This window comes from Calonectris borealis, chromosome 8 (assembly GCF_964195595.1).
Source record: "Calonectris borealis chromosome 8, bCalBor7.hap1.2, whole genome shotgun sequence".
Taxonomy (NCBI): domain Eukaryota; kingdom Metazoa; phylum Chordata; class Aves; order Procellariiformes; family Procellariidae; genus Calonectris; species Calonectris borealis.
Genome location: NC_134319.1, coordinates 9387441 through 9400740, shown reverse-complemented (window position 1 = coordinate 9400740; position 13300 = coordinate 9387441). Strand labels below are relative to the sequence as shown.

Genomic DNA, 13300 nt, shown 5'->3' with positions numbered 1-13300 from the left:
CCAGATCATATCTGTAAGATACTGTGTTTCATTATCCCTGTGGTACTAATAATGAAGCTAGTAGGGACTCAGAATATGTGATAAACAACTATAAATTATAAGGCCAGAGTACCAACCTGGGAATTCTGGTGACAAACCATGAAGAAAGTATCTCAAAGGGAGAAACATGTCACCAAAAAGGCTTGAGCTGCTATTCTATCTTTCTACTAAATTAAGTTGACTCTCTTATATCTTATAGTCTTTGTTCTTCACCTACCATAATTTTTAGAACAACAACATTCAGTTCCTTCCAAGGCAGGAAAACAGACACTAAAAAAGGACAGTTCACAAAAGAATTAGCAAACACCTAAAAAGCCTCATCATACATTATAATCTTCAGGACGCATAATTCTTGAGTCACCATGTGGATAATATAGGCACACACCTCCTCTGTGCTGAAGAGAACGAGGAGTTATAATGCTATGCCATCCTCAGTGGGATTACTTGCGCTCAGGAGTTTTGCAGTGAGTTTTTGTGGAGTTTGGGATGGGTTTTGTTTGGCTTGTATTAACTCATGACATTATCTTACCTTTTCAAATACTAGTTTTTCTTGAAAGAAGAGTGGAAACACTGCAGGGACGCATTGAGTTTTTTTGTACTGTCCAAGTACAGAGACACTGAGATAAAGTTCCTCTTTGTCTTTCAGCAGCACTCCGGGGCAAGTTATCTGTAAGAGTAACACATTCATTAAAACAAACTGCACTTTAGTTACAGAAGTAACGGTGGTTTTCAAGGTAAAAATGAAATGGTCAAGGCTGAAATGGTTGATTTCAGAGAGTCAGATTATAACAGAGTGAAAAAAATTCTTTTCTAAAGCAATTCTGTTTGTACAGACCAGGAAAAACAGTCACCATTTTAAAATAATCAGGACCAAATACTGTAAGTAAACATACTCCATTTTCTTCAATCAAAACTGAAAACTGGTATCCCGATCCCAGGTTAATAGAGTTAAAGGCATGCACTGACTATATGAGAGTCAATCATCAAGGGTCACATCAGGTTCTATATGAAGAGTTATGTAAAATGCAGTCTGCATGATGCCAAGGCACAAAACCCCATCCAAATTTTAGCCTAGCTGCAGAGAGAATGAAGCTGGTAAATGTACATGCTTAGATATCCATATTCTGTGCAGCCACCAAAAAGGGCAAGTTTATTTGCAAATATCATATTAACTTTGCATTCTAATATGTAAATGAGAAAAAGCAAGTGTTGTTCCGTTACTATCAGACACGTGGCACACAAAGTTTTATCTAAGAAGTTTGGCTACCTTGGAGGGTAGTCAAGGCAGGGAAGGTTCCTCATTAGGCTGCCAGATACTGCCAGTAATCTCTCAACTTTCTCTGGACAATTCTTCTTTAAGTAAGAAGAAGTTGGTATGTTTTTAAAGCTCTGACGAACATCAGATGGTCTTACTTGTGTTTTCACTGCAAGGATGTACACAACTCATTGCAAAACTATTTGCTATTTTCTCCAAGCCACGTGGTTTCATTCTATTACCCAGACAGAGAATTGTCACCTTTCACTTCAGTTCTACTGCTCACTTTTTATCGTGGTATAATAAATATGAGGTTGTCTCTTCCAACATAAGGTTGCTGGAGAAAGTGTTCAGACTTTCAATTGCCAGGTAGAAAGACAAAGGAGGAGAGTGACAGGAATTAAAATAAGTGCTTTGGTTACAGTCTCCTACTCCCAAATGAATGTTTTACTTGAGAAATACTAACTGGATCTAAAAGAAAACTATATAAACAGCAGCAAAACAGCCTCAGGTGAAAGAAATAACAGAAACCAATGTGTGATAGATTATTATAGATACAGTATACGCTAAAAAACAGTGCTTCTACTCATAAATATTTGAGGAGGAAAAAAAAGGGGGTTCTCTTCATGTAAATGAGGGCTTCAAATCTGCAAGAAAAGTGCCAGAATAATAGACATCCCAATTGAAAGAGACTGTCAAGCATTAAACAGCTTGTATGACACTCGTGCAGTTGTAAGTGTGAACAGGAGTGAGTGAAAGAGACAGATTTCATTCATACAGGGCAAGATACCCCAAACTACATACTACAAATCATACTAGCTTAGTTCTCAATTTTCTTCTTGTCATTTTTGTAGAATTTACAATCATTTTTAGCTGGGGTTTCGTGCCTTTCACCTTAAAGAAGGCAACCAATATTTGCCTATTTATTGAGATGAAAAGTGAGAGGTTTGAAGACATTGGAGAGGGCAAAACTGCAAACAGGCGCCATTTATTCTGGCTATCCTGTAAAAGAAAATAAATTCTTACAAATCAGCATGTGGGGTGAGATAGCACATGTGGAAACTTGTGCTTCTACTACCCTTGAGATAAACTGCACAATTCATTGCCTGGGCTGGAACACCAAAGTTACATGTTCATGTAACTTTAAACCAGCTCCAAAAATGAACGACACATGTATATCTGCAGTTCATTAAATGTATTTTGTAATACACAATGCATGGAGCTGTATAACACTTAGGAGACAAACTGAAGCTCTTACCTGAGTGCAAACTGTTCGGGCAGCATGAGGGACCATTTTAAAAACACTACATTTTAAAATACTACTAATAGTAGTATTATCTATGGATCAGCTAAGGAAGAGGGATGCTGCAATTAACTGATTTTACAACCAACCAGGAGGACTATGATAAATGTCTAGGACAGTGTTACCCTGGACTTCTCTGCTGCAGTTGCCAGGAGGATGGAAAACGTGTACCAGCCCTATTGTTGGGACATCACCAATAGCCATAAAGAAATCACTGAATTCATCTCATGGAAAGGAAGAGAATTCTACTGATCCGCAACCCCCTATGGCATCTGTTTGTTATACGCCATCCTAAAACTGTAGCAGCATATGTAACCAATGAAAAAGGCAGGCCTTGAAAAGTCCCTTTAATTACCCATTACCATCAAAACAAGAAGAGTTCCCTATGCAGGGCAATGGACAGTATTAACTTCTGCTGAGTGCAAGCTTCCAGATAGAATAGCATTTTGGACTTAGGAGTTGCAAAAATAATCTTCTCAATGTGAAGAGATGCCATTTTAGTCTCCTTACCTGGCAGTAATCCACAATGCTATTAATTCATTTTAGTGCTTAAAGCTTTACCTACCTTCACTGCCGCACTTGTGAATTCTCCATGTAGCAAAGACATGAAGAATAATGTCAATTTCATTCTGTTGCTACATGAGCAATCTAAATGCCAGCAGCAGGGGTAGGCACCAAAATTAGACTCAAAAAAACAAATAACAATGAAATCTCAGTCTGAGCAATCATGAATTATTCAATTTCAATTAATGGCAGGATAAACCAAATAAGGTCTTTAACTAAGGTTTTCTATTTTAGAAGAGCAGCCTTTCAGAAATGAAGAAAACTAGCAGTGAGATAAACCAAAGAGCTGGTGGACTCAGATCAGAAAAGATCTTGGAATTTCATTAAGTCAAAAGGAGCAAAACTCATTTGTATCCTAAAGAAAGGGAAAAAACAAAGAGGACAGAAATTCTGACACAAGTGGATAGGTTTCAAAGAGGGCTGAGAAATACGTAGAGCACTGTAAAAGAACAGGAAAAGGGATCAGAAATTTGGACAAGACTTTAGTCACAAATAAAGGGAACAAGGAGAAAACAAGTGGACGTAGTATAAATCAACCAAGATGTGAAAACTAACAAATCTATGTCCCAAACACAACTGAATATTTTGCCTTGGTTTTAATAATACTTAATACAGGAGAAAAAAAACAACTTAAAGAATGAAATGATGAAAACAGAAGTTACCCAATATGCACTAGGCCTGGACCAAGGGGCCACAGGGAGGCTGAATCATATTCAGCCCGGGTTCTGAAAGAATGTAATTTTTCTTGCTGGATCTATACGTAACTAAAATCTATGTTATGAAAACAAGGTGAGTACCATCAGCTTAAAAATAACAAACGCAAAACCTATGTGAGGCAGAAAGAGAGATCTGAAAAATGATAACCCCATCAATCAGAATACTTAAATACACAAAAGTAAAGACTAAAGACATGGAGGAAAACATGACTAGAAAAAAACGCAGCAGCGTGCGTTTCATAAAAATAGATCCATCAAACAAAACCTGATATTTTCTTGAAAGCCTATTTTCTGGACAAAGGATATCATATGGTGCCACATGAGAAATTATTACTTATGATGCAGAAGATGGGAGTTAGTATGAAAGTCCTAAGGCAGTACAGAACTGGCCAGAACGTGCAAAACTGGGAGGCATCAAGCTGAGGGTTACTATTAAAAACATTCCTCTATATATCCTGGGATCCATGCCTTTTAATATTTTTAATGACCCTGACACAAGAAGTCAGAGTGTTCTCATGAAATTTTTCCAATTAAAATTCAGAAATCATCAGAGGTCAACCAAAAGATATAGCAAAACTTGTTTGCGGAACCACAGCAATAGAGATGAGATACACCTACTGTGTATTAACAACAGTTTTTGCCTTCATTGGGGGAGCTAACCTTCAAAGCTGGCTGAGGGGAAGATGATGAGTGTGTTAATAAATGACAGCATAACTGCAGTGCAGCTGTGAAAAGACTAATATTAAGACATATAGGATGAATGTTGGACTTTTTTTTGCCTGACATCACCTGGTTGCGAGACCCTCTGGAATGCTGAATTCAATTCCGATCCTGATCAATGCAAATTCAAACTGGTAGAGTAGCACCCATCCCTAAGATGATCAGAAGACTGGTGAGCCTATCACACAAAATACCACCAAAAGAACCTAGCTGACAAAGGTCTCTCTAGCTGACAAAGATCAATTGTGAAATGACAGAACTGCTGCCCGTAAAATACATCAAGAGAGCAAAAGCCAAGGAAGGAAAAAAATTATTTAAGTGAAAGGCCAGTGTTGACATTTGTGTAAGAGTAAGGCATCAACCAGCCAGAAGGAAATATAGGCTGGAAAGTTTTCAAAATATCACAGGAGTGAAATGCCAAAGTAGGCTCCAGTGGGGGAAAAAAGGCAAAACAAGTGGTTCAAAAACAGACTAAATATACTTATTAAAAGGGTTATCTGAGAGAAATTACATAGCGTAGCAGGGATATAACTGAATAACCCACGTGCTGAAAGGGGCACTCAGATTTGTGTTGGAGGTTTCCTGTTCTGTCCCCTTCCACTATTATTTGTAGCCTTGAGAGCAGGGTGAGTAACAAATACCCCACAACTGAAGAAGCCTGACCCTGGCGGAACACCTTCCCTGTACTCTTTCCTGGCACACGAATAGCTCACGGCAGTAGGAAGAGAAAAGGAAAGCACATCTGCTCCTTTCCAGGAACCAAGCAGACCTTTGCATTATGACGACAAACACAAGCTGTTGAGACAGCAGAGCAACACCATTAGGGTGATGGCCTCACTATCTACGTGTAAAAATTCACAGCTCTATTTCAGAGCAGCTGTACAAGTTTGGGAATAAAGGTGGTTAAGTAATTAGGAACACCGGATCCATTTCCCAGTAGGTACTTTCTGGATCTGCACTTTAATTTTTTGGATGGCAGCTCGGGTTTTTCTTTCAGCAGCAAGTATTCCGGCAGCACTTGCCCTGTGAGGATTACAGCGACCAGGGCCTATGAAGCCAACAACTCCAAAGTAACAGAGCACTATCTACCTCAACTCTTTCTTAAAAGTTATCAGGAGAATGATATAGACTCTTATTTTACTCCCACCTTGAATATAAGCAGAAAACACATTATGCAAAGTACACAAGGAACTGTCCTAACATGATTAATGTAAAAACTTTGCACTTTCACACCTATTGACCTCAACCTCCCCACGTAACACCCAGGTACTTCAGAGCTGCCCGGTGCCACCTCCTGCTCGTCACAGGGACCTCATCACTCACAGGGAGCACATGCCATGTACAAGCTGCTGTTTCCCGGGATTTCTTCTCTGTTTTTTCAAGAGTGCTTTTCCCACACCAGAGAGCTTCCCAAGAACCAGCGTCTCTTAAAAAAGACCTTTTCCACAGGAACGTGAGAGCTGTGAAGGAGCACGGCTGCTGCTAACACCAACAGGGGGGCACAGGGACCGGCTGCCGGGGGATGCACACACGGAAGGGGCAGAAGTTGCCCAGGAGCCAGCCTGAGCTGGGGTTCCAGACGGAGGGCGGCCGCCCCCTCGGCAACAGGGCCCGGACCAGCCTCCCAGAAGACCCCCCGGGCTGGGAGAGTGGGGCGGCGGCTGAGAGAGGGAAGCGGGGCGGGAAGCGGCGCCGGAAGGGCAAACCGCGGCTTCTCCTCCAGCCTGCGGCCCGCCGCGCCCCGGCTGAGGACGGCGGGGGCCGCGGCCCGGGCACTCACCGAGCGGACGTCCAGCTGCAGGACGCAGAGCAGCGCTTTCCGCGGCATGGGCGGGCGGGCCGGGGCGAGGGCCCGCCGGCTCCCGGCCCGCTCCGGCTCAGCCGCGCCGCGGGGCCGACGCCGTTGTCACGGCAACCGGGGCGCTTCCGGCCGCCGCCGCGCTGCGCATGCGCACCGTCCCTCGCGGGCGGGATGGGCCGGGCTCGCCTCTCGCGGGCTGCCGCGCGCCGCACTGCCCCGGGGCGCCAGCTCCGCCCTCCGGCGCGGCTTCCCCTCCTTCCCACAATGCCCTGCGCCGCCCCGCCGGCTCGCGACCACCACCGCTCCCACAGTGCCCTGCACGGCGGCGCCTGCCCCTTCCCACAATGCCCTGCGCCCGCGGCCGCTGCCCCTTCCCACAATGCTGTGCGCTCTCCTGTGCCCCTTCCTCACCCGGCCGGCAGCGCCCGCGGCCGCCGGTGCCGCCCCTCAGCCCGCGCCCCGCAGGGCCCTCAGCCCTCTTCATCCCCGCGGGCTGCTCAGGCGCCGCCGCCCGCCCACCTCCTGCGCCTCACACTGTGGCAGTTCCCTCAGGGGGCTGTGGTCCTGGGGCGTATCAAAACTGCGGTAATGTCCGACCCCTCAGCCTCCCGAGGGACAGGCGGTTACAGTTACGGGTGCTGTGTTGAATGGTGGAGCGCCGGTGCAAACTCTAAAGCGCCTGGCGTAGAGCAGGGAACCAGACAGGCCACAGGAGCAGAGAGCTGCTGTGGGGCATCCAAAAGGGAGCGCGAAGCACGGACATGTCTGCGTGCCCGCGGTTTCTTGGGCCTCCTGTCTACAGGTGCCAAGAGAGCCTTCCCTTGGGAAAAGGGGGACACCAGCCAAGTTTTACACTGCTCCAGGGCTGAATAGCTAAAAAGCAGTGAATTCCCATGCTTTCTTTTGTCTTTTCTTTTGATGCATACTTGGATTTCAGTCCTGTTTTAGGCATCTGGGCCCTTTTGACTCTTTGAGGATCCTATTCTAGTGTCCTCTGGGGTGAGACACAGAGTGGACATGGTATATTCTGAGTGGTCCCGTCTTCAGAGACTCGTCACCACGCTCACATCTGAAACTGTCTTTTCAGGCCTACCTTTCTGCTTCCATTACTAGACAAATTCAAATTCATGCCACTGACCTTGATCACCATTATGACCACATTGAGGGTATTCCCCAACTTGTTTGCTGCTAAGTTGTTCCCAGAGTATTTACAGTCACATATAACACCAAAATAGTCTGACTTTCTGTTTTGGCAACGGCAATTCATTTCAGCCTCAGACTGTGAGGGGGTTTAAGCCTTTAAATATTCTTTCCAAATTCACAAGTACAGCTGTAGAGAGGGGAGGAAACTCAGTGGACAATTTTAATTGCCTCCAAAAGAGAGCAGTGGCTCAAATGCATCCCATGGCTTACTTTATTTTAATTTTACAATTTCAAAGAAAAATCTTGCCGAGTGATCTAGAAAGCTAGTGCTAAGCGATCTGGAAAGAAACAGCATTCTCAAAATGTTTTCACTTTTAATTATTTTTTTAAAAAGGAAACTATGCAAAGAACATAATATGCCAGTGCAGACAAAAGTGGTATCAACTATTAGTAGTGATATTTAATCCATCTATAAATTTCAATCTTTTAAAATAAATAAGTGACTGGAAATGCAGGCCTTATTTTCATTAATGTGACTTCTGTAACAACTGTAAGTCTTTTTTTTGTCTGAGCAAAGGACAAGATTCTGTATTTAGGGCCTGGAAAAGACTCATTTTTGAATTGCAGACCTCTAATATATATACTAAGGAGCAGTTTACACTTGGATAAAATAATTTTCTATACATTATCAGTCTCAAGGTTATGAATAGCATGAGAAGAAAATTCTCAAAGATGCATAGCCTCAGATGGTGACAGTATTAAAAAGGTTTATTACTTATTTTCAGGTGCCTTATACACAAGCTTTTTAGAGGGATAAATAACGTGTTAAAGATTGTGAAGTATGAGATATTATGGTAAGTGTGGCCATATAAGAACAGAAGATAGATAAATGTTGAAATCAAAAATGGCATCACGTTTGTGATGAAAATTTAATATCCATGTGCAGTGCCCTGGAACAGAAGTACTTTATAACCCTTGAAAAAGGAGCACAAGGCAGGACAGAAAGCTTCTCTGAAGTAATAAGGCAGCGATGAATTTCACTGCTGTTCCCTGGTAAACCAGGGAAAATCTGGGATAGACTGCAGGGATACGCACTCTGCACAGAGATGCTTCTCCGTCCCTCTGGTCTGCAGAGTTTCTGCCACTTCGCCCTGCTGGGCCTTGGAAAGAAAGGCGGCTGCTGCAGTGTTTTTCCTGTCCAGCCCTTTCTGCAGCAGTGTGAGATCCATCTGGACCTTCTCGTTATGATGAAGTGCCTAATTTAGTCTTACATTTGCACTGCAGGAACAATGATGCAGGGATTTGGGGGACAACGAGGGGAAACCCTGATTTTCAGCAGAAATCCATTGGCCAATAAGCAAAACTGATAAGCAAAACCCCAAAAAGTGCATGCTACTGTAATAGACCTGAGCTTTTAACAGCTATAAAGTTTCCCTGCTGTGAAAGTGCATCAATTCCTTTGCTTTTCAAAAGTAAATCTTCTTGTAACGCTACTTATACTTAGTTCCATGCAATAAAAGAGCCTGTATGACAGCTCTGCATTATGTTAAGGGTTTTGCAATCTCCTCCATTTAAAAGCTTCGTCTTTTTCTGTCCTCCAGCCCCTCCGACATGCCTGCCATGGAAGAACCCTTGTATCATCAAAATATTCAATTCTGCTCTTATTTCTATCATTGCAAAACAGGAGTAACTGTCAAAAGAGTGAGGTTGCACTCGTTTAAGATCATTATCACAATAATTATACCATATTGTTGCAGTGCTCCTGAGGGTGAGGCCTCAGGAGTTTCAATGTATTGAAATATGCTACAAAATAGGTAAAGTGGGAGAAATGGGAAGAGTCAGGTTTGCAAACAGGGGGTATTCTAAAGTTTGGAAACTGAAAAATACTGTGGATTAGACAAAATTAGATAAAACTAGAGATCAGAGGGCAAGTCTAACATCACTGAGTTTGTCAGAGATTCACTTTTGACTAAGAAGCCAAGAATGGTTTTCTCCTTAAACTTAGGAAGCATTACGCTGGGTGCCAAGTGGCATTGCACAGTCATTCTGGCAATAAGAATGAAGGAAATAAAGGAGCTTTCCACATTTTTCCACCTTCTACTGCAGTTCTTATGAGTGTTGTCAGCGAGCCATTTCTGCCTACTTTAAGCCCCTGATGTTGACGGAGCAGCCAAAAGAGACGTCTGTCTTCTGCACGTCGAGCCCTTTATTTCGACATCATCACCGAGTATGATTGTCTTGTCATCAATAACTAACGAATTCCGGGAAGACATCTGCTCAAATAACAGGAACAAATTATGAGATATGGAAAGATTTCCATATTAGAAAGGGCAAACAAACAAAACATTAAGACTGTTTTACTTTGGAGAGGAGAAAAATAAGACGTAATACAAAAGAGGTACATAAGGGATTGAATAATATGTAGAAATGGGTTCTTTTATTTACCCATGCCTATTTATCCTTTCAAAGGACGCATGCAATGAAATTAAAAGACAACACAATCAAAACCGATAGAAGAAAGTACTTTAGATAGTGGAACTCATTATCACAAGATACATGCAACAGTGTTCAAAGCAGAATCAGAGCGCTTTAGGGACCCCATAGGACAGTACCCACATGCATTACTTATTTTGATCTTCTCACTCACTGCTAGCTTAAATGTGCAATTCACAAAAGTCAATTCCTGTGCAAAGAATTGTAGTTGAGGAAAACAGCCAGCAGAAGTTAAGACTAAACAATCCCAGTACGCTGTAGAGCAGAGCTGGAAGGATTTTGTAATGTGAGCGATTCTAAGAGGATCTAAGGGGACCGAAGTGAATTGCATTACTGCAGAAAGTAATGTAACGGGGAAGGTAGAGTGTTAGATTATTGATGAGGACAGAGAATGGAGATTACCTGAGGGTGTCAGCACACTCTTCGCAAAATACATTTTCATCTAATCTTTCTACTTTAAAGCAGGAAAAAAAGTTGCCCAGAAGTTAGCACTCATTAATATCTATTGCTTTAGAAAAAGTCCACAATGATTTTGTCGATCCCATCTTATTGAGCATCTTGCTCTTTCCTAACGTGCAAGGACACAACTGGGCAGAGCTCTCAGGCTTCCTTGATGAACCTACAAGTTGCTACAGACAAAAGGCCACCTGGTCGTGTTGTTATGTAGGCGAAGAAGCGGCCTTTCTTCCCTGTGCCCTCACAGTCTCACCAGTGCCTATTGAAGAGCATTTTTCCACTACACATCTGGAGAAACTCAACGCCTCTAACATTTCACCGTGGCTCAGCCATGACAGAGCAATTCCTCTGTATTGCTGCTAAGCCAATGCTTGCTTTGGTGGATGTGACCATTAACTTCACTGATTCTTCATGTAAGTCATGCCTGCAGAAAAAAAAAGGCAAGCTACCTAAAGACACTGAAGTTTTCTTACCATGTAAGCTGTTTTATAGGTCTGCTAAATTCTTTCTTGACTGGCTGCAGCTAAAGAAGAAATCAAATCTGATTCGATTACAGCCACTAGAGGAATATTCCAGATCTTGAATTCAGTTGTAGTAATTGGAAACTGGCATTTCAAAGGAATGATCTGCATTCATCTAAGAGAGAACTTCTATCAATACAGTCTTAGGAATTCACAAATGGTACAGATACAATCAGCCAAGACAGCATTAGCTTTGTACCCCTAGAAAGTTCCTGGGCTCTCCCTTACACAGTTCCAAAGAGGTAACACTTTCCTCTGTGTTTCACATTTTTTAAAAATTGTCTTGGATGGAGACATTGCCCCAGCAAAGTTTTTGCCTGAAACAAAATTCTTCTAACCAAGTTATAAACCCCTGAAAATAGGGGTGTATAATGGGACTGCTGATAGACCCTTAACAATAGCATTGTGAATGGCGCTGCTATAATTAATGATACTTCAGAAAGATTTATGGTCCTTAGACAGAGATAAAACAGAAATATCATTGCTTCTTTGCCTCCCATCATTTTATCCTCTATGAAATTTTATGTGAAATAAGTCAAATGAAAAATGTAAGCTCTTAATCTTTTCCCAGGGTCCTGTCTCTCACTTGATGAACACTTTTGCAGAATAAATTAGAGCATTTTATTCCTTATGTATGTATGGCTTCGTATTTAAAAAGCAAAGAAAAGAACATTGTCGGGTTGGCAAAGCAACTCAAGATGATGGTCATGGAGGAAGCAGAAATTACCAACTATTTTTGTCCACTCTGCCATCCTGGAGACGACGACTCTGGTCCTGCAGTAATTCAGAGCAGCTGGCTTGGAAGTGTACAAAAGGGCACCTTTTGTATTCTGTATTCTGCATTGAAGAACCTCTGCTAACGGAAAGTTACCCGTGACGGCTCCAGCTGCAGCAGCGATAGCACAGTGGCCTGAGCAGAAAGCCAAAAGCTGTGGCTTGATTACAGTGGATACGTACCTTTGTGTTGAAAAATGCAGAATACTAAACGGATCTTTAATACAACTGGGAAAGGCGTAGCAAGAGGCAGTTGCTAGAAGCTAAAACTAGAAAAATTTGAATTAGATACTGGGCAGTATATGGTAACAGAGTGAGTAACCACTGGAACAAGCTATCGAAGGGAAAGTGAATTCTCTACTTCCTGACAAAACTGAAGGAAAATGAGGAGCTGACTCAGGAAATGCTTTTGTCAAAACAAAACATATTTTAGTCAAACAAAAAGAAAAGTGACAACACTATTTAATAGTCCGTGATGTACAGGAGGCTACCCTAACGGTCTAACAGCGTGTTCTGTCTGTAAACATTGTGACTCTGTAAAGCATGTTAAAAAAGTAAATGGCAAAGTACTGCTTACTGAGCAGAGAGCAGAGGAGAGGGCTCTGAACAGTTCGCTTTGGAGCTCGTGCGTTGCGGCACCTGGCATTGCCAAAGGAGGTGCTGGGAGGGCGGCCGGAGCGTTGCCTTCTGAGGCTCCGAGGGCAAAGGCACAACGTGGCTCCAGGCTTGTCAGAGTTGTCTTAACTGAGCTGCTTCTGAGCACGGCCAGGAAGGGAGCGTCAGACACCAGGCTTCGGGGGGGGAAGAGCCTCCCCTCCGGCAGCCAGGCTGAGGCAGCAGCTGAATAGGGGCAGTTTTGGCACAGGCCATCTGAAATGGCAGTTAGAGCTCGAAATCCATAACATCCCCTTGTAGCCCTAGGCTCTGCTTCTGTTAGCCTCATCCAGCTCAGATGGCATCTAGTCGCTTGTTTTTCAAAAGCCTCTCTGCAGTGTGTCAGGAGTTTTGTCCCTCTGCCCATTAAAGTAGCAGTGTTTGAGCATCTTCCATGTTAATTTGATTGACAACAGCGAAGTCACTAGAGAACCTCAAGGACTTTCTGGCTGGCTTGTTTCCCTGTTATAAATTGCAGCTTGTTGTTGTATTAGAGAGGAAAACTGAAACACTTTCTTTAAATAATAGCTGAAGTTACCCTGTCTAATAGGGAGCTCTGAGATCTATGCTCAAATTCCCCATAAATTATAACATCGCTCCTTTAAAATTTCTCCAATCCATCAGGAACAGAGAGGGATTTTTTTTTTTTTTAACAAGAACTTTTGGTTTTCAATGGAATTCACTCTGGAGGGCAGAACATTTTTTTTTTTTTTCATTGTAAGGAAGATTTGTAAAGGGGCAGGATTGTGGCTATTATTAGAGTCCTTCCTAAAGAAAATCATCAAATCCTTTACAGCACTAGGCAGATCTGGGCTAGAAGGTATAACAGGATGGCATAGAGCAGCCCAGATAGCAACAGAG

At 42.8% G+C, this 13300-nt stretch overlaps 1 protein-coding gene across 7 annotated transcripts in view; it reads right to left on the bottom strand.

Annotated features, from left to right (window-relative positions):
• Positions 1-6510, bottom strand: part of SPATA6 (spermatogenesis associated 6) — a 46983-nt gene extending 40473 nt beyond the window's left edge. For 6 of the 7 annotated variants that reach the window (XR_012674447.1, XR_012674448.1, XM_075155813.1 and 3 more), the window contains exons 1-2: positions 6378-6502; positions 569-706 (exon numbers count right to left, since the gene is read on the bottom strand). Coding sequence is in view for 5 of the 7 variants with exons in the window: in XM_075155813.1 (XP_075011914.1) it covers positions 569-706; positions 6378-6425 (186 nt within the window). In the remaining 2 variants the exon portion in view is untranslated. Of the gene's footprint in view, positions 1-568; positions 707-6377 lie in introns of all 7 variants that reach the window. The other variant, XM_075155812.1, reaches the window with a different exon arrangement.
• Between the last annotated feature and the right edge of the window lie 6790 nt (positions 6511-13300).